Source organism: Helicoverpa zea, chromosome 7, assembly GCF_022581195.2.
Source record: "Helicoverpa zea isolate HzStark_Cry1AcR chromosome 7, ilHelZeax1.1, whole genome shotgun sequence".
Classification (NCBI taxonomy): domain Eukaryota; kingdom Metazoa; phylum Arthropoda; class Insecta; order Lepidoptera; family Noctuidae; genus Helicoverpa; species Helicoverpa zea.
In genome coordinates, this window is record NC_061458.1 from 4443648 (window position 1) to 4468079 (window position 24432).

Here is a 24432-nt window from a genome sequence, read left to right on the forward strand (position 1 = left end):
TTTACTTTTACACTTTATTTCGTTCATTTTTCACTAACAAGTATACTTATTTTTCTCAGGTCATAATTCTATTGGAATATTTTGTTCCACAGCATTAAGAATTTGTTTTATATTATACGAACATCTTTTGAAATTGTTTATCAATAATTTATATTCTAATCTTAACATTAACACACGTGACAGTTTAATATGGACATTAATTAAAAAGTTTTACTAATTAGGAATTCACCTAATAAGATGCATTTGTTATCTACAAAGAATTTAAATTCTTTGGCTTGTATTGTAAAGAAAAAATATGTCAAAGCGACCGTTTACTCAGGTTATATCAGCCGATAGCGTATCTATTCATTGTCTAGAAACTTAAAAAAAGAGTTTATGTTCAGTGATGCTTTTGTAACTTTATCACGACTTTCAATTTATTTAAGAGCATTACAGCTGGGCAGCTTTATTAAACTAATTCTAATAACCTTTTGAACGCCAGAAGAGACTTCAAGTCAAGTGAGTATTGCTATCAACGACTATAGGCATTGACAACGTGCAAAAGTGCATTGGCATCGTATTTCTTTGAACATGGCGGAAGGTTAAGGTTAGAACTAAATAATAAAGCAAGCGAATTCCTACACTTACAAAATGAGACACCTGTGTGAGTTCGCTCAGTTCTAGGGCTGCATAGCTGTAACACATATTGTTTCATAACATATACTTCCGTGATACTTCTCCGATATCAGATACACTATAATCTGTATCTTTTACTATTTAATTAAATGCATATTATTTGTCGCTTTGTGCGTCACGTGGTAAAATATTAAGTTTGCTTGAAAGCACTCGAAAAATTATCACAAAATATGTTTCGTAAACAATAAAATCTTACGGCTACTGAATTTCAAATATCTTTTTATAATTTCTTGTCTTGTTTCTCGTGGGTACAATATACGCTTTGAATACTTTTACTCTTAACCAATGAATGAAATACATTTTATTTTACACATTATTCAATTAACCTAAATCAATATTATTTCAGCTAATTAACAAATGATTAAGTCTCAACACAGCAATATTTTGCTTATTGTAGTTTATGCAAATTGTTCTTAATTATAGGTTCCTGTATTTAAGAGCACAAAATGTATGTTTGCCGTGATCTATTCCAATTATACAAATGTAGTATTAATTTAAGGCCTTCATTAATATGGTATGTACCTAGTGTCGCGTTTGAATATTATTAAGTCTACATGTTTCTCACACATACATCGAATCGAATCAAACACTGTATATTCATAAAACATAATTATTGTTAACATTGATATGACAAAATTTATTCAGTCCGGGGATATTATGATCACTTTAGGGTGCGCTCACATTGGTGAAAGAGGAACTTTTATTCCAATCAGTAACTTGATGTATGATTTAGCAATATGAACGCACCATTAGACGAAAGAGGTTAATTAACATGATAATGTATACTCAAAACTTACAAAACTAATTAAAATATAGGCGAAGGTTCGCCGCAGCAGCAAATAAAGAATGCTTCAAAACTAAGTGGTTGTTGCTAATGTAATCAGTCAGTTTCGCGGTTTCGGGGAAAATAAAACGTTGATTGCTATTGACAGCTGCAACGAATTTCGTCTATATTAGAATTAGAATAAATACAGACAACAATATTACAAAACCACGTCTTGTAACCTCTTTCCTCTCATCGGACTAATTAACTAACAATCATTTAATTCGACACGCATTTTTTTTCGATTTCTTAATTTTATTTCACATCGACATATGTTTGCCAATAAATTAATATTGTATTCGTTAAAATACAAAGTGATCTACCTATTAGGTATACGCTACATTCATTGTCACAAGACTGTACAACTACTTAGGAATAATAACAAAACTGAAGTGATACAAAAATAAAAATAAAATGCGATATGATACAGATTTTTTAATTTAGTCTATTAAATTCTATAAAACAGAATAATAACCTAAGGATCAGGTTGTGCACTATACTAATCTATGCATTTGTCTATTAACGATAATGATACGGTTTATAAAACATTGCTAAGCTGTTCAGTTCTGATGGAGAGTCGAATGAAAAATTATACAAAAAATAATCTCCAAATATTTATCATCATCTCTTTGATAACCGAGTAGTCATAGACTTAATACCTTTTAAACCCGCATCAGTTTATACACGTAACAATAGTTTGACGCTACTGGATAAATTAACATTAATGTACTTCAGTTAAATCGGTAAAAACGTTTATAATGTTGCATAATAAATTAAAAACTAACATGTCATCAAATTGAAACCTACTTACGCTTATCATTATAAAAAGTCTACAAATAAAACCATTTGTAGAGTAAAAAAATAAGAGGAAAATGTTTCCATTGTTTTTCAAGTAATATTCCTAGAAATGAAAGGGTTAAAATTGTTCTAGTTGGTGCTCGGGCTGTCTGTGCCACTGCCGCTGTTCTCTGTGTTCGCTAGCGCCGCTTTCGTATTCTTATTAGTTTTTTTAGCAGATTTGCTTAGTGTTGCAACCTCTTTTAAAAGATTCTGTATTTTAGTATTCATAAGGTTAAACTTTGTTTCGTTAAGTCGCTCTTTGTTTTTCATTTCATTCCTTAGATCCTGTGTGTTGTTTAGGTGCTGAGCTTTTAGTTCTGTAATCTGAAATTATAGAACGCATATTTTAGTCAAGTATTTTTTTACAAAACCATTACAATATTTCAATATTGGTGAATAATACTGCCGTGGTACCGAAAAAGGGCACAACTAACATTTTTTGTCAAAATGAGTTATATATGTTATGGACCAAGTGATAAATTGGGCAGTATACATAATGCCCGGTCATTATGAATAATGCCCAATATGAGAGTGCAATTTGATAATAATTATTCAAAGTATCAAATTCACTGGGCACTATACATATTGCCCGTGACCTTTTGGGCAAAGTAATACAAACATATTTAATTTCATTTTTTTATTGTTATTGACATTTAACTTAAAATAAACTAAATATAACACATCCCATATCAATTGACAGAGTATAGAAGTAAGCATGCAACATGCAGCAAGCATGGCTTCTGTCACGGCTCCGGCGCTGCGGGGCTCCGGCGGTCCCATGCGAGCTTATCGTCGCAGATGGTTTTCACGCTCACCACCGCAGCTTCGGCTTGCTGGCCGGCTCCCGGCCAGCCTCAGCCGCGGCGGCGAGCGCTTCAACTACCTGCGCCTCAGCTCGCAGGCCGCCTCGCCCCTCCGTGCCTACGCGGTTTTGAATTGCACTCTAGGGGTAGGGCAGACAAGACTACGTGGAGTCGGTTTTGCAGCGATTCGTTTTCGTCACTAAGTTCAGTTTTTAATACAATGTTTTGAATCCAAATTAAATTCTACCATAAAAAAACGAGCCAAGAAAAATGCGATCACGAAAAACGAGGCCGAGTTAGTAAATTAGATGACAATTGTCCAATTAATAGTTTTGTGGCTAGACTTATAATTTCCCATTAAAATAGAACATATAATTTAAAACAATAATCATAAAATATGTAGCAAGTAACAGGATTTATTTATTAGAACAACTGCCACCCTCGCACCGCATAAAATATAGCTTTATTATCAAATTGCCCAACTGTCATGTAGCAATATAATAATGCCCGTACAATGTGATAAATAATGAAGTTAAGATAGTTATTAATCACTTGGCCCGATAAAGCTAGACATTATTCATAATGCTCGGGCATTATAAATAATGCCCGAATTAATCACATGGTCCATAACATATACATATTCGGAATCAGGAAAAAAAGGCCTATCTGCCTGATTTTTTGTGGATTTTTAGCTGCAAAATAAACAGAGATAGCATAAGCTTAAAGGGCGCAACTACATCACTTTTTAAGTTTTATTACAATAAAAAGGCATATTGTATGATGTGACTTTTATTTTACCTTTTTACTATCGATATATTTAATGGAACGAACATTTTGGCAATTAATGTAGAAAGAAAAGTCACAACTGGCAGTTATGCCCTTCTATTTACCCCTACGCTAATAAATGTTATATAAAAAAGGCACATCGGCGTTATGAATTCATTCTAATATTTTCTGCTCCTATATATTCATTTTAAAAAATTACAATGAAAAGACACAATTAAGAAAATATGCCTTTTCAACATAACATTGCTCCTTTCTTGTTATTTTTTATGTTAAGTTAAAAAGAATAATGCTAATTATTAAATATATCCATTTAAATTAAAATATAATATTGTTATCGTTGTGTACATACCAAAAAAACACAATTTTTTACATTTTAACAATTTCAAAAAACACATTTGAAACGTGTTTTTTTTAACAAAATTCAAAAAATATTTTAAACTCGATTTTCTCAACATTTGTAAAATGTTAGTTGTGCCTTTCTTAATAACGACGGCAGAATACGTACCAACTTGTCTTTGGAAAGTAATTCATTATCCTTCTGTTGTACTTTCTTCTGTAGGCTGGCAATTGTCTCCTTGAGTTGAGTCATCGCTACCACATGGTCTGAACTGTTGGGGTCCAGTTCACCTATGGAGCGAAATACAACTAAGAAAAAAACAAGAAAATTAAATTATAAATTATTTGTATTCACAACGAGGGTATTATAACAGAATAGTAAAAAAGGAAGGTTCGTGCATGCAAAATACGTTTGTTGAGTTTAATGCGAAACAGAAAGAAGAATTAATAGTAGGTACTATAGTTCGGCCATTCAGAGAATGCGTTCCTGACACGTCGCGATTGAACTGACGACGTAACTACATTCATTGATTATTGATATAATAATGTTGTTTTAATGCTCCTCAATTGTTAAAACGGTAAACAACCAGCAAAAATATTTTTATCGTAACTGCAACGCCATTGCAAAGTTACGTCGTCAGTTCAATCGCGACGTGTCAGGAACGCATTCTCTGAATGGCCGAACTATAAATCAAGAATCTATGTACAAGAATTTCAGGTACTAAAATGTAGGTGGCTGAAGGTGAGAGTTCTCATGAGGAAATAAGCTTAATCTTATATGCGAACAATACTAGAAAGACGACACTGGCGGACTATTTAGTATAGCTTATTGGTTGATTCAATATACAGAAAAGCTAAGTAATGCTACTTATGGCGAAGCGTGTCGCGGTATAAATATTACGAAAACAATAACAGAAAAATGTAAAATAAGCTTGCAAAAGTGATGTTATTAAGCCTCGTTCGCACAACGTGGCATGTGACGTCACTTACCTATGCAACCTCGTTACGTAATACAAGTAGCCTTTTAATTTAAAGTCGGCCAACTCTTGACTAAGTCGTCTGCAGATTCCTTAAATTGAAATGGATTAATTCTGCTAAAATAAAATGCTTATTGAATGACATTTACCTTGCATTGGGTTCATCTTGGATTTCTTCTCCGATGGCTGCGAGTCGTTTAGCGATGAGTCGTTGGAGTTCATTGACTTCATCATGTCGGACTTACGCTTCTCTTTGTGGCCGCTCCTGGATCTGCAAGTTATTAAAGCATTAGAACTTCCTAGAATAAGGTAACTTAAGGTAGGTGTTACTAATGATATTGAACTCTGTCTGTCAATTTTAGATACATTCCTAATTTATGTTATAGAATATTAGGCACAAGAACAACACACTTATTCGGTCTAGTAGATATCTGTTGGTTAATTGGTTTTTACACACTGCCAAACAATGTGAATCTGTAAGCATTACAAATATTTATTTACTTACTTGTGTCCCCTGTGCTTGTGTTTGTCCACAGATGATAGATGCTGCTTAGTCCTGGCCAACGCCCTCTTGAGGGACTGGGTGCAAAGCCAACATAATAGTTTTCCATCCACCTGCAACAATATACAGTCCATTTGTTATTTAGATGAGTATTCAGCAAATATAAAAAATACTAGGCACCTACAATTTCTTTTCTAAGAGATTAGTATGTACTAGTAGAAGAGTTTATTTCAGATTCCATGTGGAAACTTGTACATAAACAGTTCAACAATTCAAAGTATTGATAAGAATAAAGCCATAAATAATATACCTACACAGTTCATACAAAAAGTTACATTGCTTCAATGTTTGGAAAAAATCTGTAATAACATGCCTGTGGCATTTTGTTATCAGCTATTAAAAATATTTTATGTTCAACATGAGGTGAAAATGTAGATTTTTCAAGTTAAACATTTGCTTTTCTTAATGGATTATTAAAAAGAAGATGCAAAAGCCAGAACATTGCTATTTTCGTAGCGTTTCACTGAATATAACGAATATTGAACAAATCATGTTTATAGCAGGAAAAACCTAAATAATAATAGTACCTGGAAATTCATAAGCGGGACTTTACATAGCACATTTAAAGTACATACTTAAGGGCAGTTGCTCCCATTGGTCAAATGGGCGGTTAGACAAATGAAAATATATGTACCATTATGATGAAACTTGGCCGTAACATAGCTTTTAATCGTCACATAGTCAAGCACAGGCGCCCTCTAATTAAGGAAGATATTAAATAGCTTTAATCAGAATAAAATATAGGCTATTTTTTTATTCATGTGCGGAAAGTAGGTCCTAACTGTAATCACAGGTGGAAGCTAACAACTCATACAATTACACATAAAATGGCATTAAGTTTCCAAACTACTTCATTGTTTGAGACTTAGCCTTGATCGTAATCTAGAAACTTCTAGGTCAAAACTCAAACAATCTAATTGTTAGTTATTTAATTTGCATAAACAATTGAATGCTGCAGCTTTACTTTATAAATGATAAATTGTGTTTAATAGTTTTTGGCAAGTGTTATGATAAATCCTTACTATGTGTCTGTTAATCTGTCACGCTTTCACACCGAAACTAGAGAACTAATTTAAATGAATTAGGTGAAAAGACAGTCTAATGTAGATTTGAGGGAATGGATATATGCTACTGCAGTGGCATGTTTCATTGGATGCTGGATGTATAATAATGAGACCTATTGCTAAATGTATCACAGAAAATTTTATACCTTTTTACTATCATCGTGGCGGTCGAAAGCGCAGCGTTGCTTGCACTGCTCACAGGTAACGGCTGGGCCATACTTGCGCTCAGAGTTAGCGCACCGTTGGCATTTGTTACCTAATTGTAATGGAGTGTCAGAACATAACTTTCAAACTGTAATAGAAACATGTATCGCCAAAGCTACTGGAATTGCAGTTAGTCGTCCAAAACCATTAATATTCCGTCACTCTTTTGTTTATTTTAATTTTAAGATTTGAATCAGTTAATTTATTTTTGTCTTATTTTGCAAAGTGGAGTTTCCATATTGCCATTCATGAGCATTACCTACAACGAATTAGTTAATTTATTTTTACCTTATTTTGTAAAGTGGAGTTTCCATATGCTATATGTACACAGTTTAAAAATTTAACAGATTTAATTAAGACATAAACATTTTGTAATCTTGTTTTGAATGCCAGTGTATTATTGAAATAAATTTTCTAAGAAATCCTTGAACAAGCATGGTATTTAATGCTTATTCGTTATTTATTTTAGCAGCATTGTTTCCTGTCCACTATAAGGGGAGTCAATTGAAATATTTTGTAACAGTTATTGACAATGTTTAATGAGCAAAAGTACCAAACAATGCCTTGTTTGTAATGGAATAGACTTGCCCTGCAATGACAAACAAAACTTCTGTTGTGGCCTTTGTATAGGGTAAATACGCCAAATGTCGGCCCCCTTAGCGATTTTCTGATTGCGGTTCGCTATAGCACTGTCAGTTTCCAACGAAAGATAGTTTCTGATGCGGTTTTGGATAGTTTGATTAATCTATGTCATGTTTATAGGCATAAGATTGATATTTCTACGAAAAGAAAAAAGTAATAAGCCTTAGAAACGTCGAGAACAGAAAAACCCTAAAGTCGGCCATTCACGGCCCAAGGTCGGTCGCGTTTTTTCCAAATGTCGGCCGGGTATAGGCTGTTTTAAATTAAGGCAGTGACAAATATTATTAACATGATTTATTTTAGCAGAATTATAATATAATACTAAGTATACATTTGTAATTGTATTTGTTTAATTTATAGTAAAATATTTTTTTGTTTCCCCTAAACAAAAAAAGTCGTATTCACGACCAACCATTTATATTTTTTAAGCTAATAAGAACGGTTTAATAGATAGCAAGTATCAAACTATAAAGCTACCATAAACATGCCTACAATACTGTCAACTCCTACATTTAAACTTAACTCCTATACAATATAATGAATTATAATAAATAAATTATTTCATTTTGAGAAAATGAAAAAATATAAAAGTATTTTTTCATCAGCCTGTATAGTGGCGCTTGAGTTCGAGGCTGGTCGACATTACGATTATTTACGATTCTAATGTCGGCCCCTATTTCTTGTACCTTATTTCTCGAGATTCAACTAATATCACCCCGGCCATTATTTGGCTATTAAACGTAAAATAGATCTATTTGCCTATAAGCTTTGCAAATTCTCTTGTTAAGCCAACGGAATTAGTACAATAGGAATTTATAAAATAGACTGCATTTGCTTTAAGTCGGCCACGGCCGAGACTCCGGTTTTAAGTCAAAACTGTTGTCCTAATGGCGGCCTCCTATTTTTCTTTGAAAAATATACGCAAAACGCTGAAAAAACTATCTTAAAATATAGTAAAAATAACCCATTAGTGATAATCAAGCTTAAAACAAAAATAAATAAATGTTTTATCGTTCTAATATCAATCCCCAAAATGTGAGTATTCACTTCGAGTAAGCTACTTTACGTGCGAATTTGATGTTTCAACGGCGCAATCGCTAGTGACGCTCAGTATGAGAAGAATAAGTGACAGAATCGGATAGTAACGATTTGTACGTATAGAGTATAAACCAAGGTTGCAATTCGAGGAGCAAAACTAACACTTAATTACCTTTTGAATGAATGCAAGCTGAAAATGTACAGACGGCCGAAGTTTGGGCAACCTGGCCGACATTTGGCGTATTTACCCTAGTTAGAAAAAAAGTATTTATTTAACTTTGTTTCAACTTTAGTTTGTAGGATTGTCGATATGCAAAGTTGCTCAAATGTTACTGGCCAAAAAACAGAATTCATCATTGGCAAAAGTTAAAATAAACAGGATCAACTTTAGTTACTACAGCATGTTTTACCTAAAACAATAAGCAAATTGCTTAATTTAGTATAATATGCTTACCAATGAACGCAGCAATGATGTTACAATATTCACAGGCTGTAGGCTTGCCATAAGCCTTAACATTGGCTTCACACTTCTTACAAATTGATGAAGTGTTTGACTTGCTACAAAATAGAGATATCTAAATTATAGATTTATTTGGAAACACAGCTGATTTGTTTGATAACATAGATAAAGTAGGTAAAAATAGCAACTGATACTCAGAATAAATGTAAGGATAAAACTGGTTTACAACCAGTACAGTTGGCTGTTACTATGTCAGCTGATTGTGATGTTTGGCCATTGTTAAATACGTATACGAGAGAATGTCGCGATCTAGATAGTTATTGCAACTTCATCTATGCCCTGATACGCAATTCATGCACATGCCTTGGCAGGTGACACTGACCTTGTTTGTTGAAACTCGGAGCGGCAGTACGTGCACTTGACGACTGGGAATGATCCACGACATTCCTGAAATATCACACAACAATCGCGTCACTTACTGACGTCAAAATAACAGTAAATTATGACGCACACACATAATCCCGTTTGTATTGCCCAAGAACATTAAAATAGAAAGTAATAATCAGATCAATACTATATTTTGTATTCATTAAAAGTGACGTACGTACCTTACAAAGTTGTTCACCAGTTGATAATTCTTCGAAAGGGTGTCTTGAGAAACAACGCGAACATGCGAAAAGCGGTGTTGATGCTGTGTTACTCATGTTTATCAAAATCAAACAAAACTAGTTAATAGTCAAAAATGATAGACTGTGATCACTGAATTACAAATACAAAATTACAAACGCGTAAATTTTAACAATTATTGAAAAATGGCTACCAAACCAACCAATAGCAAATATGGCGAATTGGTGTTTTAATTTTTAATGCCAATGTCACTCATCTGTCAAAAATTAAAAAGTAGTCGATTTGTGACATCGCCTAATCTAAAAAATAAACTGAAAATGAATGAACATTATTTATCGATAAACAAACACATCAAAAACTGAAGGGTCGAGTTTCTCTGATGTTAACTTATAATAGTAAAAAGTGAGTGCGGTACTTATAAACATACTTAAATTTCCGTCTGGGGTGTAAAATTCCTCACACTTTAACGAATAAAATGTGTTCAAAAATGAGGTAACTGGTTCGTAAAATTCGAGTTCCCTCGATCTCGATCTGCTAGCGGAACATCTTCTTTGTTTAAAGCAGGAATAGCTTCCTCGCTCGTGTAGCCTCTATGGACAAACGGTGTTAAGAACTTGCTCTGCCTGATTTCCTTCCACCTGGGGTCCGATTCTCCTAATTTTACTTAAACAACATACGATTCACGTTCGACTGCGATCCAATCCCGACTCGATTACGATTGAAACGTATGTGGCATTCCGCTATTTTTTCTTTGAAATAAACGTTTTTATCCTTTTCTGTCATTCAATAATGAATCATTTTGAGTACCCTACCTATATAGGCTACTATGCTGCTCAATGTGCTATGTATCCAATGGTTATACTTATGTACTATATAGATGCTTTTAAGTAATCCTACAAATCCTTACAAGAATTTATTTTTTTTAGTCTGTGTAGTTTTAACTGTTATTGCATATTTTTATTTTACTATATCTGTGGCAGTCTGTGTGTTTTGTGTTTGTGCACGAATTTAGAGCGTGTTTATTTGTGATTTTGTTATTAATTTTATGATAAGTTTAACGTTATTTGCATGTAATTAAGGTCGTGTAGTGTTAATTTTTCTTTTAAAATGACGTTACCACCGTTTCCTTCACAAGATTTGGCTAAGCTAGTTCTTGGTATGTTGACTATTTGGCGGGAACATGATCCCAATTAACGGACGGGATGACTGATGTTTGAGTTCTTTGTTTCTTGTTTTAGGATATCTTGCGGAGGAGCAGCTTATGACTGCTTACGATGAGTTTCTACAAGCAAGTCCTTACCTGGATGCTCTCAGAAACGAATATGACAGGATATTTATGACATCACTCAAGAATATTCTGGCAGAGTATAGGGCTGTTAAAATATATGGTTAGTATAGGGGTGCTTCCCCCACTGCGTACTTAATTTTTTGTCGTTGAAATGCATTGAAATTTGAACACTGATACTTCTGTGTAGCTTTTGTATGCCCCTATCTGGTTAAACATGTTTATAACACGCAATTTGTGTTATGTCACAGTTATAGTAACCCAATTTAGTATTGTTCATTGTATACAGTTTATGATGATTGAACATGTGCATCCCAGAGTAGAAAGAACAGTAAAATTAAAGCTTATTAGAAAGCAGCTAATGTCCAATAGCATCTCAGAATAGTAGTATTGTAGAAGTCCTTTAGAAAAGGTCATTGGAGAAAGTTGGACTAAAGTGGATGATGATGATGGCTAATGAGAAACATTTCACTAAACACTGGTACACTGTGAACACCTATTTCTGAGTTTTGTTTACAAAAAGTTCACTAGACTATTAGTAGGTTAACAGTAATTGATAAACAGAAAAACATAACAGGGTGTCATTTTACTATGCCTGGTTCTGTAAACCAATGTGGCCCACATTAAATACCTACAATACAATACATACTATAAACCAAAATCCTTTTGTAACTTAGGTAGTAAAAGTTGTATGTTTAGATATGTCCTTAAAAGTAACCACCACTGAGCATAAATGATAATTGACTGGTAATTTTTACTATCAGATATATGATAAAATGCATGTTAGAATGCAGAAGACTTGTCCCTTTACATTATATTCACAAAAAACCTTTGCTAGATTAATTCCATTCTTGATTTAACCATCAAAATGCTAGTGCACAAGAATCTACTGCTTCGCTTCTAATGTTTTTCTTTTTCAGTGGAAACCTGCAAGCCACTAGCATTAAGGAAAAAGGTGGTGCAATGTACTAATTTGTTAGACGTTGTTAAGCTCTTAGTGAACAATATAGATATAAGCAAAATACAAGCACAGGACTCCTCCATTGAGAAGTACAGGTAACTTTCATTTAATCTATGCATAATAAGAAACACTGATGGATTGCCTTTGAAAAACTAGTTTCTTTAAATATAAGTACAATAACTAATCAGATATTGCAACTGCAAAGTTTGAGTTTTAGGTTATCTATGAAACATTTAAAACAAATGCTTAATTGTTAACAATTATATAACGTAATTATAGTGCTCCATAAATACTTATTTTGTTCTGCCCCTTTCAGTTTGGTGAAGCAGAATGCATCAGGTAATTCCAAGCAGAATGACTGTGAAGTCTGTAACACATCGAGTTTGTCTGGGTGTTCCTGTAAAAATAAACACAAATCTACTGTCAATTCAGCCAGTTATGTGGAAGGAAGTACTTTGGAGAGCTCAGTGGAGACCACAGCTTTGGAAGATCTACCAGGTTTGTATTTGGAATGTGACTTCAGTTAAAGCTGCCTTATAATTTGAACTCAATGAAAAAATAACATGTAGATATTCAAAATACTCATTTGTCTATTGTTATTTACAGGAAATCATGTTACAACAAGAAAGAAACAAGTCAAAGTTCTTGAGAAAGAAACTAGTGAGGCCACCTTAGGAGTAAGTGAAATTACAAAGCAATCTTCTAGTATGTTGAACAACAGCAACAACGGACTGAATATGTTAAACTCTAATAGTCATTGCTCCCAGATAAAACCAAGTGGTCAGTCTACACATTCTTTGAACTCAATGGTAAGTTTATTGTGTACTTTAAATATACTATTTGTTTTTCAAAATTTAGTCAATTCAGCAAGTAACTGGTCATAGAGTACAGGTCATAGAGTGTAAAACTGGTTTTTGCCTTCCTTGAGCTCAATAATAATTAAAATATCACAAAATATGCAACAGAATGTTAGGTATTATCTATAAACAGATGATAAGGAAGTGTAATATGAATATTTAAACATTAAAAATATGATCTGTTTGGGTGTGTGAATCTAAATATATTCATGCTTATGTGGCAACAAGAGTGTCTGTTACTAATTTTGAACTATTGCATATTGGGGAGCTTGGAACTTTGCCAGGAAGAAAACATGCATGCGTTTATGTAAACATTTCTTTTGCATTTACCTGCAAAGCGAATTTTTATGGCTATTAAGCATTATCTTCTACAAAAGTTTGCTTCTGCAATACATATTATTAAATCAGATGAATTAATGTAGATCAGTCAGAGGTAAATTAGCACCTCAATTGCTCTAGAGAAGTTTTAAATTTGTGTATGTCACTTCAAATGTGCAGTATTATCTAAAAACCATATGGTATGATAATGCCTTAATCGTGTACTTATCATCTTATCACAATATTTAATAAAGTTGCATCCAGTTTTGATATCAATTAAGCTAACATATGAATTTAAAAATCAGATGTATTTATACTTGCAGACAAAACCTTCTGAAAATCCTGAATGCAGAGAGAAGATTGAAGAATTCAATAAAATTCTGAATAAAGTTTGTAAGAATAAGTCTCAAGCAGATACTAGGGTTTTTAGTATGTCCCAGCCAGAACTTCTGAACAAAAGCATACCAATCTCATTCCAAGACTTTGCTTCTGGAGTTTGTGGTAAGTATTTAAAGATGTTAAATAGCAGAAAGAAGCAATATTTCAGAAAATTGATGAATAATATTATATCCTTGCTGTTTTAGTTCACGAAAATCGGAATAATCCTGTACCTGATTCAAGCACTTCGGAAACCTCAATAGCTATGTAAGTTTTTAAAAAGTATTTTTAAATACATAAACCGTCATTGAAATGACTTTTTAAACCGCACGTATCACTTTGATTGCATATGAAATTCCGGATAAACAATGTATGTATGTGTCATGTTAAGGCTAAAACGCGAAGTGCGGCTACAGCTAGGTTTAACCGGTTTTAGAGCTACAGCTGGGTGTAACCGGCCGTATTTAGCTTAACTTAGTTATATCTTCGGTAAGAATAATGTGTAGCCTTCATCAAAGTGATTACAAGTGTAGTCACTTTAGTGCAGTATTAAAGTTGATGTAGGTGCACACCTGTAGCAAAGGTCAGGCGTAACCGATTTCTCGTTGGCTAGAGCTATGTTTTAGATTCAGTTAAGTAAAACACTGACAACAAATTTTGGATTATTGCATATCATCTTGTCTCTTCCTACTGATCTTTCAGAGATCATCTTTCATTAGCAGATAATATCTAATTATTTTTCAAAGATGCTTGTGTAAATTTTCAGTAAATATAATAAGGGAGTACACAAGGGTAGTACATACATAGACGAAGTACGTAAGAAATTGTTAAAAATGTATCTGGCTAAACGTTAGATGTAGTCGCACTTCGGTTTTAGCCTTCACATATTAAATGAAAAGAGTGATGCAGAAAGGCAATGAAGATATTCGATTTTTTATTTTTTCAGGCCTTCAGTAGCTAGCAATCAGAATACAGATCTAAGTAACAATTTGAATGATGTATCAAAAAGTGGTGATAATTTAGGGTTTGAAAATTACAACCAATATCGATATCCCGTTATTAAACCTAAAGGCGTGGATAACAAAATTAAAATAATTTCCGACGTAAAAGTGGACCAACCATTTCCAGCAATAAATAATGCTACTTCAACACCGTTGATGCAAACAATTGTTATAAATGGTACACCAGCTTATAAACATAACCATCCACCAATAAGCAATAACTACACAAAGGATGAAATAATGGCAATGCCTACTATCATAGTTGTGCCAGCATCAGGTAAGATTACAAAGTCAAATTACTATGAGATAAAATGTTAAGTATTTCAAAGTTTTATCGGTTTATCATTTATATATTACAGGTCCCCCACCGCACTTGACTCAAACTAAACCTGTTCTGACACAAAAGTTACAAAAAACAAAAACGAAACCCTCGACGGCAAAAGTGCTTAGACCTCTAGTAATAGATATTTCATCTAGCAGTACTGGAGGTCCACCTAAACCTAGCAATGAGTCTTCCAATTCAAATATACAACAAAATACGCAGGCACCTGGTTTAGTAAAAGCGGTTGAACCTGGTTTAGTAAAAACGGTTGAACCTGGATTAGTAAAAGCGGTTGAACCTGGTTTAGTAAGAACGGTTGATGTAATGAAAAATGCTTCGGTTCCAAAAGATAATGTCATATCAGGTTCACTTCAAACGACAACTCCTCAAGGCATGGCGCCTGTCAGGAAGTCTTCATCTACACCGCGACGAAATTCTCATATCAGAGTATTAGACTTCACTACTCCAAGGCGAATATTACATGAGACTATAAATGAAGTAGTCCCAAACGAACCAAACGAAGTAACTGAGAATAACCCTGTTGAAGTTGTGGTCACCAGAAGCTCTCATTTAGTATTTCCCGAAACAGGAACTAGTGTTAATGACATTATTGATATGAGTACTGTGAAGGTTCATAAAATTGAAACTTCACAGTACAATAAACTAACAAACAGTAATGATGGTAATCCAATTCCAAAGAAGAAAAGTAATTGGGATGCTGATTTGCGCGCTCTAATTGCGATGCCTCAACAAGATAAGCCACCACCGAAATCCAAAGCTAAACCTAAAAAACCTAAAACTATTAAACCTGTAATTCAACCTGAACAAGATAAAGCCCCAGATAAAATTGAAGATAAAAAACCACGCAGTAAAAGGAAATTGTCACCCAAACCTAAGAAATCAAAGAAAAAACAGAAACTAGAAGAAGAGGAAGAGCAATCGACAGTTAGTACTGAAAGTGGCAATTCTGTTAAACCGACCTTCAATGTTGTACATGTTAACCGAAACACAGAACCCGAAACTACTAAACCAGCTAACGCTGAAAGCAGCAAAAATCAGAACAAGTCTAACAATGAAGAAATTAACGATACTCCTGAAGCTGAGAGATTATGCTTGCATAATGAAATAGGTGCCAGATTAAACATATCAGAATTTCTCGAAACTCCTTATAAACAAGTTCTCTATGATATCCAAATGGAAACACCAAAATTTTTAGGTTCTGTGTTGCCAGATGAACCTATTTCAGATATCAAGATTATGAGTATTCCAACACCTCGATTCTTTGATACTCCCAAACCTGCCATCGCCACGCCGTCTTCTTACTCATCGCGGCCAACTGATTATTCTAGCGGAGGCTCTTATTATAAACCAGATGAGCAAGATTATTTGCGAATCGTGGATGTAGAATGCCCAGTAACATCATCGAAAGAGGATCCACACGTCGAAGAGTCCAAGGATGTAGTAAATGATAATAAGAAGAGTTCGAGACCAGTTAGAAAGTGTACGAAAAATGTGTCATACGTCAATAGTTGTGCTACTAAAACTAAAGTGAATGATGATAAAACCGATGTAGCCTCTTCTTGTAGTGATTCTACAAGTGCCAATACTTCTATGGAAAGTACACAAATTAATGTTAAAACGCCTAAATGTAGTAAAATAAAAGTAAGTTCTAAATCGGAAACTAAGAAAAAAATTGAATCGAGCAAAAAACTAAAAATATCTCCAATGAAAAAAGACAAGTCAAATTCATTCATGAAAATAAAACCAAGACGGTTGACTCCAACGAAAGCAAATACAAGTAAAAGAACAAGAAGGAAAACAGACGTGTTTTCACAGAATAATACATCTAAACCCCAAACAAAAAAGAAACCGACTGCTAAAGAAAAGAAAGTGCATATTACTCCCGTCGTAAATCCTGTTCCTACAAAATCGCGTCGAAAATCATCAACGCCTAGAAAACTGCATTGTACCAAAACGTTTAATTCGGAAAGTTCTGGTCATGAATCGCCGGATACTAATGCGTCTGCTAAACATAACATAATGCCAGAACCGAACACAGCTTCAGTTGTGTCCTCGCACGACTCCGATAATGAACAAATAGCGTTAAGGTGGTCCGATGACGGTTCCCAAGATGCTAAACCAAAAGAAACGGAAAGTGAAGATATAACAAAAATAAAACAGTATATTGAAACTTCTCTTAACAGTAAACCCGAACTCGGCACTTTGCAAGTAGATTTAATTAAAAGAGGCTTTGACGCTGAAACTGCAAAAATTATTGAAAGAGACTTGCTGGATTCGCCTAGCATAGAGGTAGCATGTCAGACTCAGGTCGTGGTTACTGAACCGAAGAAAAACGATCACGCATCAAATAAGAGTATTGATCCAGATGCAAGCAGTACGAATGAATTACAGATAGTGCAAGATGCTGAGTCGGATGACGAATTCGAATTATCTGTGTATGAATGTCACGAAGACAGTCGTAATTACATTAAATGTAGTAGTGACGCCAAAGATAGAGGGAAGGAACAGGCTATTAAGTTGAAAGATAAGTTTACTATGGAAGTGTGCATAGACGACGGAGTAGCGATTAGATTAAGAGCAACAGATTGTACTACGTTATTTAGTAATGATCCAGATAATGAAGGAGAATTGGGATATAGTTTCATGGAAACAGAAGTAGCTGTAAGTTCAATATCAAATATAGATAAGTTATACACTCCCATGAAAGATCACAAAACGCAGTGCTACGAAATATTTGATTCCACACTCACAAGCTTAGATACTCCTCTAAAGGTCAATAGCCCAAGCCATAAAGAACGGACAATTACTGAGATAGAAATAGTATTAGAAGAGGAAAAAGTAGATACTAAGGATAAAGCTGACATTAAGAAAAGAAAAAGATTGCAAAATAGTAATAGCTCCGAAGACGGTTTCAATGAAAGTAAAAAAACGAAACCAGAAGCTAGTTATTTGTTTAATTCTACAAATATTCAGAATATTGATATAGAATCAGTACTGAAGAAACTCCATGGCCCCTAGTGGACTAATATATGTACCTGCCAGTGAGGGAACTTGTGGACAAATGTTAAGTTTTCGTATTATTCGAACAGTGTTATGAAGGTATATTTATATGTGTTAGACACATACAGAAGTAATTTCATTCTGATTGTACAATTAAATTTATGTGAATATAATTTTGTGCTAGACACAACTCTTGACATTTATAAGTAAAAAGTATTATTTAAGGATATAAATTATGTTTGTTTCATTTGAGATCAAATATTCTAAGTGTAATCAGATGCCAAAAATCGAGCCAGTTTCCGGAAACTTAAGTTGCCGATAAATGGTATATACATGAACTTACTAATTAATCAATTATCTGGCTGGCGAATGAATGCGGCTAATTTACCGGTTGGATCACCGGCGGCGGTGTGAGCCGCGTGCAATTATTATGTTATTCAGTTTAATTAGGTATCACAATTAGAGGCTATCGTGACACTGCAGTCGGTGCGAACCATCCATTATGAATGCTAATTTGAACCGTTAGCTCCGACGTGCCGGCGCAAGCGCATTCTATGTAAAAGTGCATCTTGCCACGAATTAGGTAGACGTGTAATTTGGTATGCTAAGATATTTAAGTATGATTCGTGTGAAATCAGAAGCGAAAAAATTAAAAGTGAATTAAAAATAAACTGGCGCTATTATCCAGTCTGGTACTTCTGTAATTGGCGGGATCAGCGGCGGATAAACAAGCCACGGCTCATGAAAATTCCATTAATGATAGCATGCAATTAAGTAGAAACATGTTCAATGCTTTATGTACTTATAATACCTTATAGATATCGTTATTTCGCCTTAAGTATTATACTTAAAAAATACTAGCTGCTGCCCCCGGAGGTTTACATATGTCATCTATAAAAAGTTTTTTTTTATCCGTAACTTAGCGTAACTTAATGTTGGCGCCGACCGTAAATAAAATTGGGAACAGGGCAGGTCGAAGAAGAATGATAATATTGATATGTAGATAAGCTATATTGAGTACTGCCAAGTTTCATCAAAAACCAGTCTGCAGTTTTTGCGTGAAAGAGAAACTTGCAACCGTAGACGGGTGACCTCGCAGCTAGATGAAGAAGTTTTCCATAGAACAGTCCCCTAATAGGCGAGACGACAGGGTTAAAAATAGTGATTCTAATTAGTCCACATTTTAGATTGGCAAAAGTATTAGACACTTATTTTTTATATTAACAAAAAATTTAAATTTTTACTGAGATATTACTCAACAAAGTTTGTGAGTGGGGGCTCGTGACGTCACGTCTATGTAAAATTTGTACTTTAAAGTGACGTAACGCAAAATTCAGTCTTGTCCTATCATTGTTTTTATTTGTTTGTGAGAAAAAAAAAACATGTCTATTAGTTAAGTGTTATTTAAATGACGGACTAATTCCTGTTCTTATTCGCCATGCCTATTGCGATTATTCAACTTGTTTATTGAGTTGTAGGCTTTTTCAGTTCGTTTATTGAGTTTTTTTTCATGCAGGCGGGTATTTTTGTTTCTAATAATTTAATCCAATTTGTCAATCTCAAGCAAAATCAACACTCGCACTTGTTTAAAAGCCGCCTCACTTACGACATAGCCAAGGATAACATAAAACACAGTAATGGCGGCAATATAACTTGACATAACCTAGACCAAAATATACGGCAGTGTCGGTACTCACAATTCGCTAGTGTACGCGGGAAGGGGTGTTTGAGAAGTGGGTCACGGGTACAGCTCCTGACACAAATAGCTACGTCGCATCTCACCACGTGGCCTCGTGCCTCTCAAATGCTGTCAATGTACCTATGTACTTGTGTGGGGGTGGTATATGTAATACATCCGTGTAGGTATATAAGCTTATATGGTAGTGGGATTTAGGGAGGTACTTATGTACTTGACTTGTGTTTTTAGGTAGGTAAATCGAAAAACTTCGTTTCTATTTGGTATTAAACCTTCCAGAATGTCTTGTGGTGGAGCAGTTTTAAGATAATACTTACGTTTCAAAAATACAATTTAAATTAACCGAAACAACAATTCCCCGCAATAGTTATGTATAAACACACGTTATGTGATGTTTATAAATGGATATAATTTTTCAATTAAAATTGAATTGAGTAGGTAGCTAAATAAAACATCATTATACACAACATGCATACCATGTTCATTTTATCAGAAATCAGATAAGTTCTCGGTAATCGCCACACCAGGAATTTGCCCGAACCTGAAAGTTATACTTTAATGTAAAATTATTGATAGTAATTTATAAAAAAACATACTTCAAAACAGCAAACAACTATAACGCAAACGCAAATCCCAAGAAATAATAATTCGTATCAATTTCAATTTTATACTGTGAGAGAAAGCCATAATAAAGTTGGTGCAAGGGGGTGGTGTCGTGAATTTAGTGACGGCTAGTAATTCTGCAGGCAGTTCGGGTATAAATGATTGCGGGTGATTTTACACCACCCTCCTCCCTGATGTCTGTCCCCCCCCAACCCTCAACCCAAAGTGCAGCTCCGACGCGACGTCGCTCCGGACAATCTGCGTGCTCTGCTTATTTTCACCAGTAATTCCTTTTGCGGAAATTGCCTTTATAAAGAACAGAGAATTTAGTTTTGAGAAAACCGAGATAAAAGGAATTGAATGTGCTATGAATTAAGTAGGTGTTTTTGATGAGTTTTGTCGGTGCCGTGTCTAAATAAAGCCTTGAGAAGAAAACTTCGATATAAAATTAAAACGAATCATCATTAGGGAGTTTCATACTTACAAACCTTTGTTTCCTTATAAAATGTAGGTACCTACCTAAAATTTTATTTATATTCATAAATACTATTAAAATATAACTAAAGTACAGTATGCAGCAACTTATTACTAAAACAAAGGGGCACCTTTGTAACAACGGCTTACAAACGTGGGAGTACCTACCTGGCACAGTACAGGCGGTGGTTAAGATGCCTCGGCTATATGCACGCGTCATTGTCTATTAATATACCTGAAGGGTGTCTCTAGAGGTATTGCGACTGACGAAACCTAATAGGATGCAGAGACACGAAGGTAGGTACACAACACATTCGACGAAAATTACTTTGAATTTAAAATATATTCAAGACAAGGATAAACACGAAGTTTTGTGAAATATCTTCTATTGACTTTAAATAGAGAGATTAGGATGAATTTACTACACAAAATAATATTTGCACAAAACACGGACCAGTAATTTTTTTTTGTCTAGTCCGTGGCACAAGGACGGTTTTATCGACTTCTCTTAGGTTCTCAACTCTTTACACCCTAATGACATCTAAGTTCTTACTCAATTTTCTATTGCACTACTTTATCTTTTTTTACTTAGGGAAGATATTAATTTATCTTATCCTATCGAATGAAAGCCCTTTGTTAATGCAAGTACGCTAATACTTCTGTCAATTCGCAGTCATACAAATGCAGTGTACATAATTTGTTTACAGTTCCCCAAGGTTAAATAAAATAGATACGTATCTTCTATAAGCAAGTGCGCGATGTTCCGATGTACGGGCGGGCTCAGCGCCAACTGGGTCGAGCTTTCTGTAATTTTCAGCTACTTCTGCTACTCCGCTAACAATAATCGTAGATTCAATATGATTCGGTTTATCCGATTGTTTTTTTGAAGTGACTTGCAGTTTCTTTGTTCCCGTTTTCTTTAGTTTCAGCTGGTAAGAGAAATGTTCCGATATTTGAAGCAGTTTGGCACAGGAGCTTTGTTTCCTGGCCACCATACCTACGGTGAGGCGACATCGTAAGTGCCAAGTATTACCTTAAGTGTGTCAATTGGTGGCTCGATGTGCGTGGCTCCCCCTCTCACCCTTTTGGGAGGTAGAGCGTGGGGTAGGTCGTCGGATCGATACCCGACGTCTGGCCCACGACCTCGCCTTTCTTACCACCTTCCTAAATACTAATTACGTGCTTTGACACAGGCTGCACCGGCTCGTGCCGAATGAAAAGGGCTATGGATGGCAACGTGAGCGTTATTAACGTTACCGCGCTGTTTTGACGTGTTTGTTTTTGGTAACGTTGAGGATATGTTTACGTGTTGAATGTGCACTCCATTTTGGTCTAGCAACTTAGCTTTGTTGTGAGATATTAGTACTTGCAATAAGTTAAATGCAAAGAAAACTTTACAACTTAAAGTCTAAAATGTTTGAGTCAATAGGTACCGAATTTCAAAATATTTTTTTAACTTTCATATTCCTTCCTAACTGTGGTAACTAATGCTATCCGATAGATGGCAATGAAAATTAGAAATAACCGTTTAGCTTTCAAACCTCGTTTTTAGAAAGGTAGTTTTCAGAAGCGCTCTACCCACCGACCGCTTTTCTGAGCCGCATGATATAAAGGAAACAAGATTAAAAATGTATTCCCTACACGTGGGCCATAATGCGATTTATCGGTGCAGGGGCATGTCGTGACTGGGGTAGGTACTTTAACAAAATACGACTATGTGCAGTAGTTAGGTGGATGTCATTGTACGTACGAACAAGGATAGTGTTCTAAGATAAAACTAACTTAAGTGTTTCATAAGTTCAGTATGTTTCAGGTTTATATACCAATATATCGGAAACAAACGTGAAATCTCTTTGAAGCATTTCAGAAACGTTGATAAGTGATATTCCAATATCCAACATAAAAGCAGCATCAAGTACATACCCAGAATTTCAAATGAAGAGAGCTTGCAACGGAACGGACGTAATGTTTGTAAAACATGTCGAGATTTCAGGAGAAATCAATAGCTAACATATAGGTACGTATTAAATAAAATGGAGACGAAATTCATTACCATTATATGCAGCGGCAGTGCGGTTTCGTCCAGAAACTCGATGCATCTTTGGGTGTGAGCGAGACACTTGCCACCCCGCACTTTCGGCAGCCCCCCGCCCCCACTGGGAGGGGGTAATGGACGCACGAGGCTCCTCGGCCGTGCTGCGCTCACTCTTTATACCCGGCCCCGCTTGCACGCGTGCACTTGCTAGTTTCTTTGACGTCCCTTTGTTGTGGATTCCAATTTTGGAACAGCAAAATGTTGCCGATATTGCCTTTAATTTATTGCCGTATCGATGTAAGAATTTGATGTACATGCACGGTGGGGTTTCAGCATACGGGAAATACTTTTTTTACTTTCTTTTGCCTGCTTTTACTTTTAATTAGACAAAAATGTTTCTTTGTTATTGTTTAATTTTCCCAGCTGCATTGCTTCGCTAGGTATTCTAGAGCTTTCGTGTGCTTTATTGTATTCCTAAATTAGTTATTTCTACTTGCGTTCTTATAAGGCAGCGCGTTTAATCATGCAAATTTTCCAAGATGGGAGGGAGAGCGCCCTCTGCAACTGAAACTGAAACTTGAACAACCACCCTCCTCGAAGGTCGTTCAAAGTTCTTAGAAGAAATGAATCTGCTGCACTAAAACACTTTCATTTTGTATTACGTTTTGTAATATTATTATGATACGAGAAATTTCCATTTTCGTTGTAATGCTACGTAAATACAAAGCAGGTGGTTTCTACGTTTTCAATGCGCAGGTAATTTGTTAGAATAACAAGTTGACAGGCTAAACACTTGTTAGAGACCTTGTTACTATTTGACATAACTGCTTCGGTATAATATTTCTTAACTACCTTTTCGTGTAAGTACATACTTCCATAAAATTAAAAACTAAGTTTAAGTGAGTACCTACATTATAAAGCTGTTAGTTGCCCTGGTGTTGGGCGCCAATAATGGAAAACAAATACGTAGGTACACGACATGTAAATGCAAAACAGCATAAATAATTAGCGACGCCAAATATTTATCGAGAGCAAAACATTTTAATTATCGCGGCGCATGATGAGGTCTACATGAAAGGGCATACTGGGTGGGTGCACTATCGATCTCCTTTGAATTAGTGTGCGGATCGGTCGTCGTCTTTGTGTGGCGGCCGTCCTCGGTCCAAACAGACCAAAACAAGCGAACCTCCCCACGAGCGTCGCCCGAACCTCCGCGCAAACGATGCTTGTCGCTACCTTGTTCACTAGTCTGATGGTACGGGGAAACTCCCAATTTATTTGGGATATATCTAGTAATTATTGCTCGTCGCTTTGATACAGCTTTGTATACTTGTCTTTAGAATAATCATTAAATTTTCTTATGGGTTATAAAACAATATAGTCAGCTTTCGCACTGTTATTTTACACTAGTTTTGATGGAATAAGTGTACCCAGAAGGATCACAGACAAAACCGTCCCGTAAGAATAAAATATCATTGCTTTTTTATTATTCGACTATGAACGTCGGGGCCGGCTTACTTTCTGATATTCCAGTCAACAGTTCATTCCCGAAAGTAGGCACTTTGCATTAAACAATGTAAAGAATTTACTGATACATATTTTTATAGTTCTTGGGGCCTACGCTATATAATTATTGATATTATC

The 24432-nt window shown here is 35.0% G+C and overlaps 2 protein-coding genes across 6 annotated transcripts; one reads left to right on the forward strand and one right to left on the reverse strand.

Annotated features, from left to right (window-relative positions):
• LOC124631741 (protein FAM76A) lies at positions 1–10072 on the reverse strand. Of its 4 annotated transcripts, none has more exons than XM_047166315.1 (8): positions 9819–10072; positions 9593–9657; positions 9205–9308; positions 7013–7122; positions 5746–5855; positions 5390–5511; positions 4433–4554; positions 1–2662 (listed from the first exon to the last, which is right to left on the reverse strand). In XM_047166315.1, the coding sequence occupies exons 1-8, from the start codon at positions 9912–9914 to the stop codon at positions 2426–2428; spliced, it is 966 nt and encodes a 321-aa protein (XP_047022271.1). In that variant the 5' UTR covers positions 9915–10072; the 3' UTR covers positions 1–2425. The 4 variants fall into 4 exon arrangements, with proteins under 4 accessions (XP_047022271.1, XP_047022270.1, XP_047022268.1 ...); XM_047166314.1 differs by having other exon boundaries at positions 5746–5858; XM_047166312.1 differs by having other exon boundaries at positions 4433–4572; positions 5746–5858.
• Positions 10073–10809: 737 nt separating this feature from the next.
• On the forward strand, positions 10810–18213 carry LOC124631832. Of its 2 annotated transcripts, none has more exons than XM_047166457.1 (9): positions 10810–10993; positions 11076–11225; positions 12043–12178; positions 12400–12581; positions 12690–12892; positions 13564–13759; positions 13843–13903; positions 14583–14914; positions 14997–18213. In XM_047166457.1, the coding sequence occupies exons 1-9, from the start codon at positions 10945–10947 to the stop codon at positions 17996–17998; spliced, it is 4311 nt and encodes a 1436-aa protein (XP_047022413.1). In that variant the 5' UTR covers positions 10810–10944; the 3' UTR covers positions 17999–18213. The 2 variants fall into 2 exon arrangements, with proteins under 2 accessions (XP_047022413.1, XP_047022414.1); XM_047166458.1 differs by having other exon boundaries at positions 13582–13759.
• The last annotated feature ends 6219 nt before the right edge of the window (positions 18214–24432 follow it).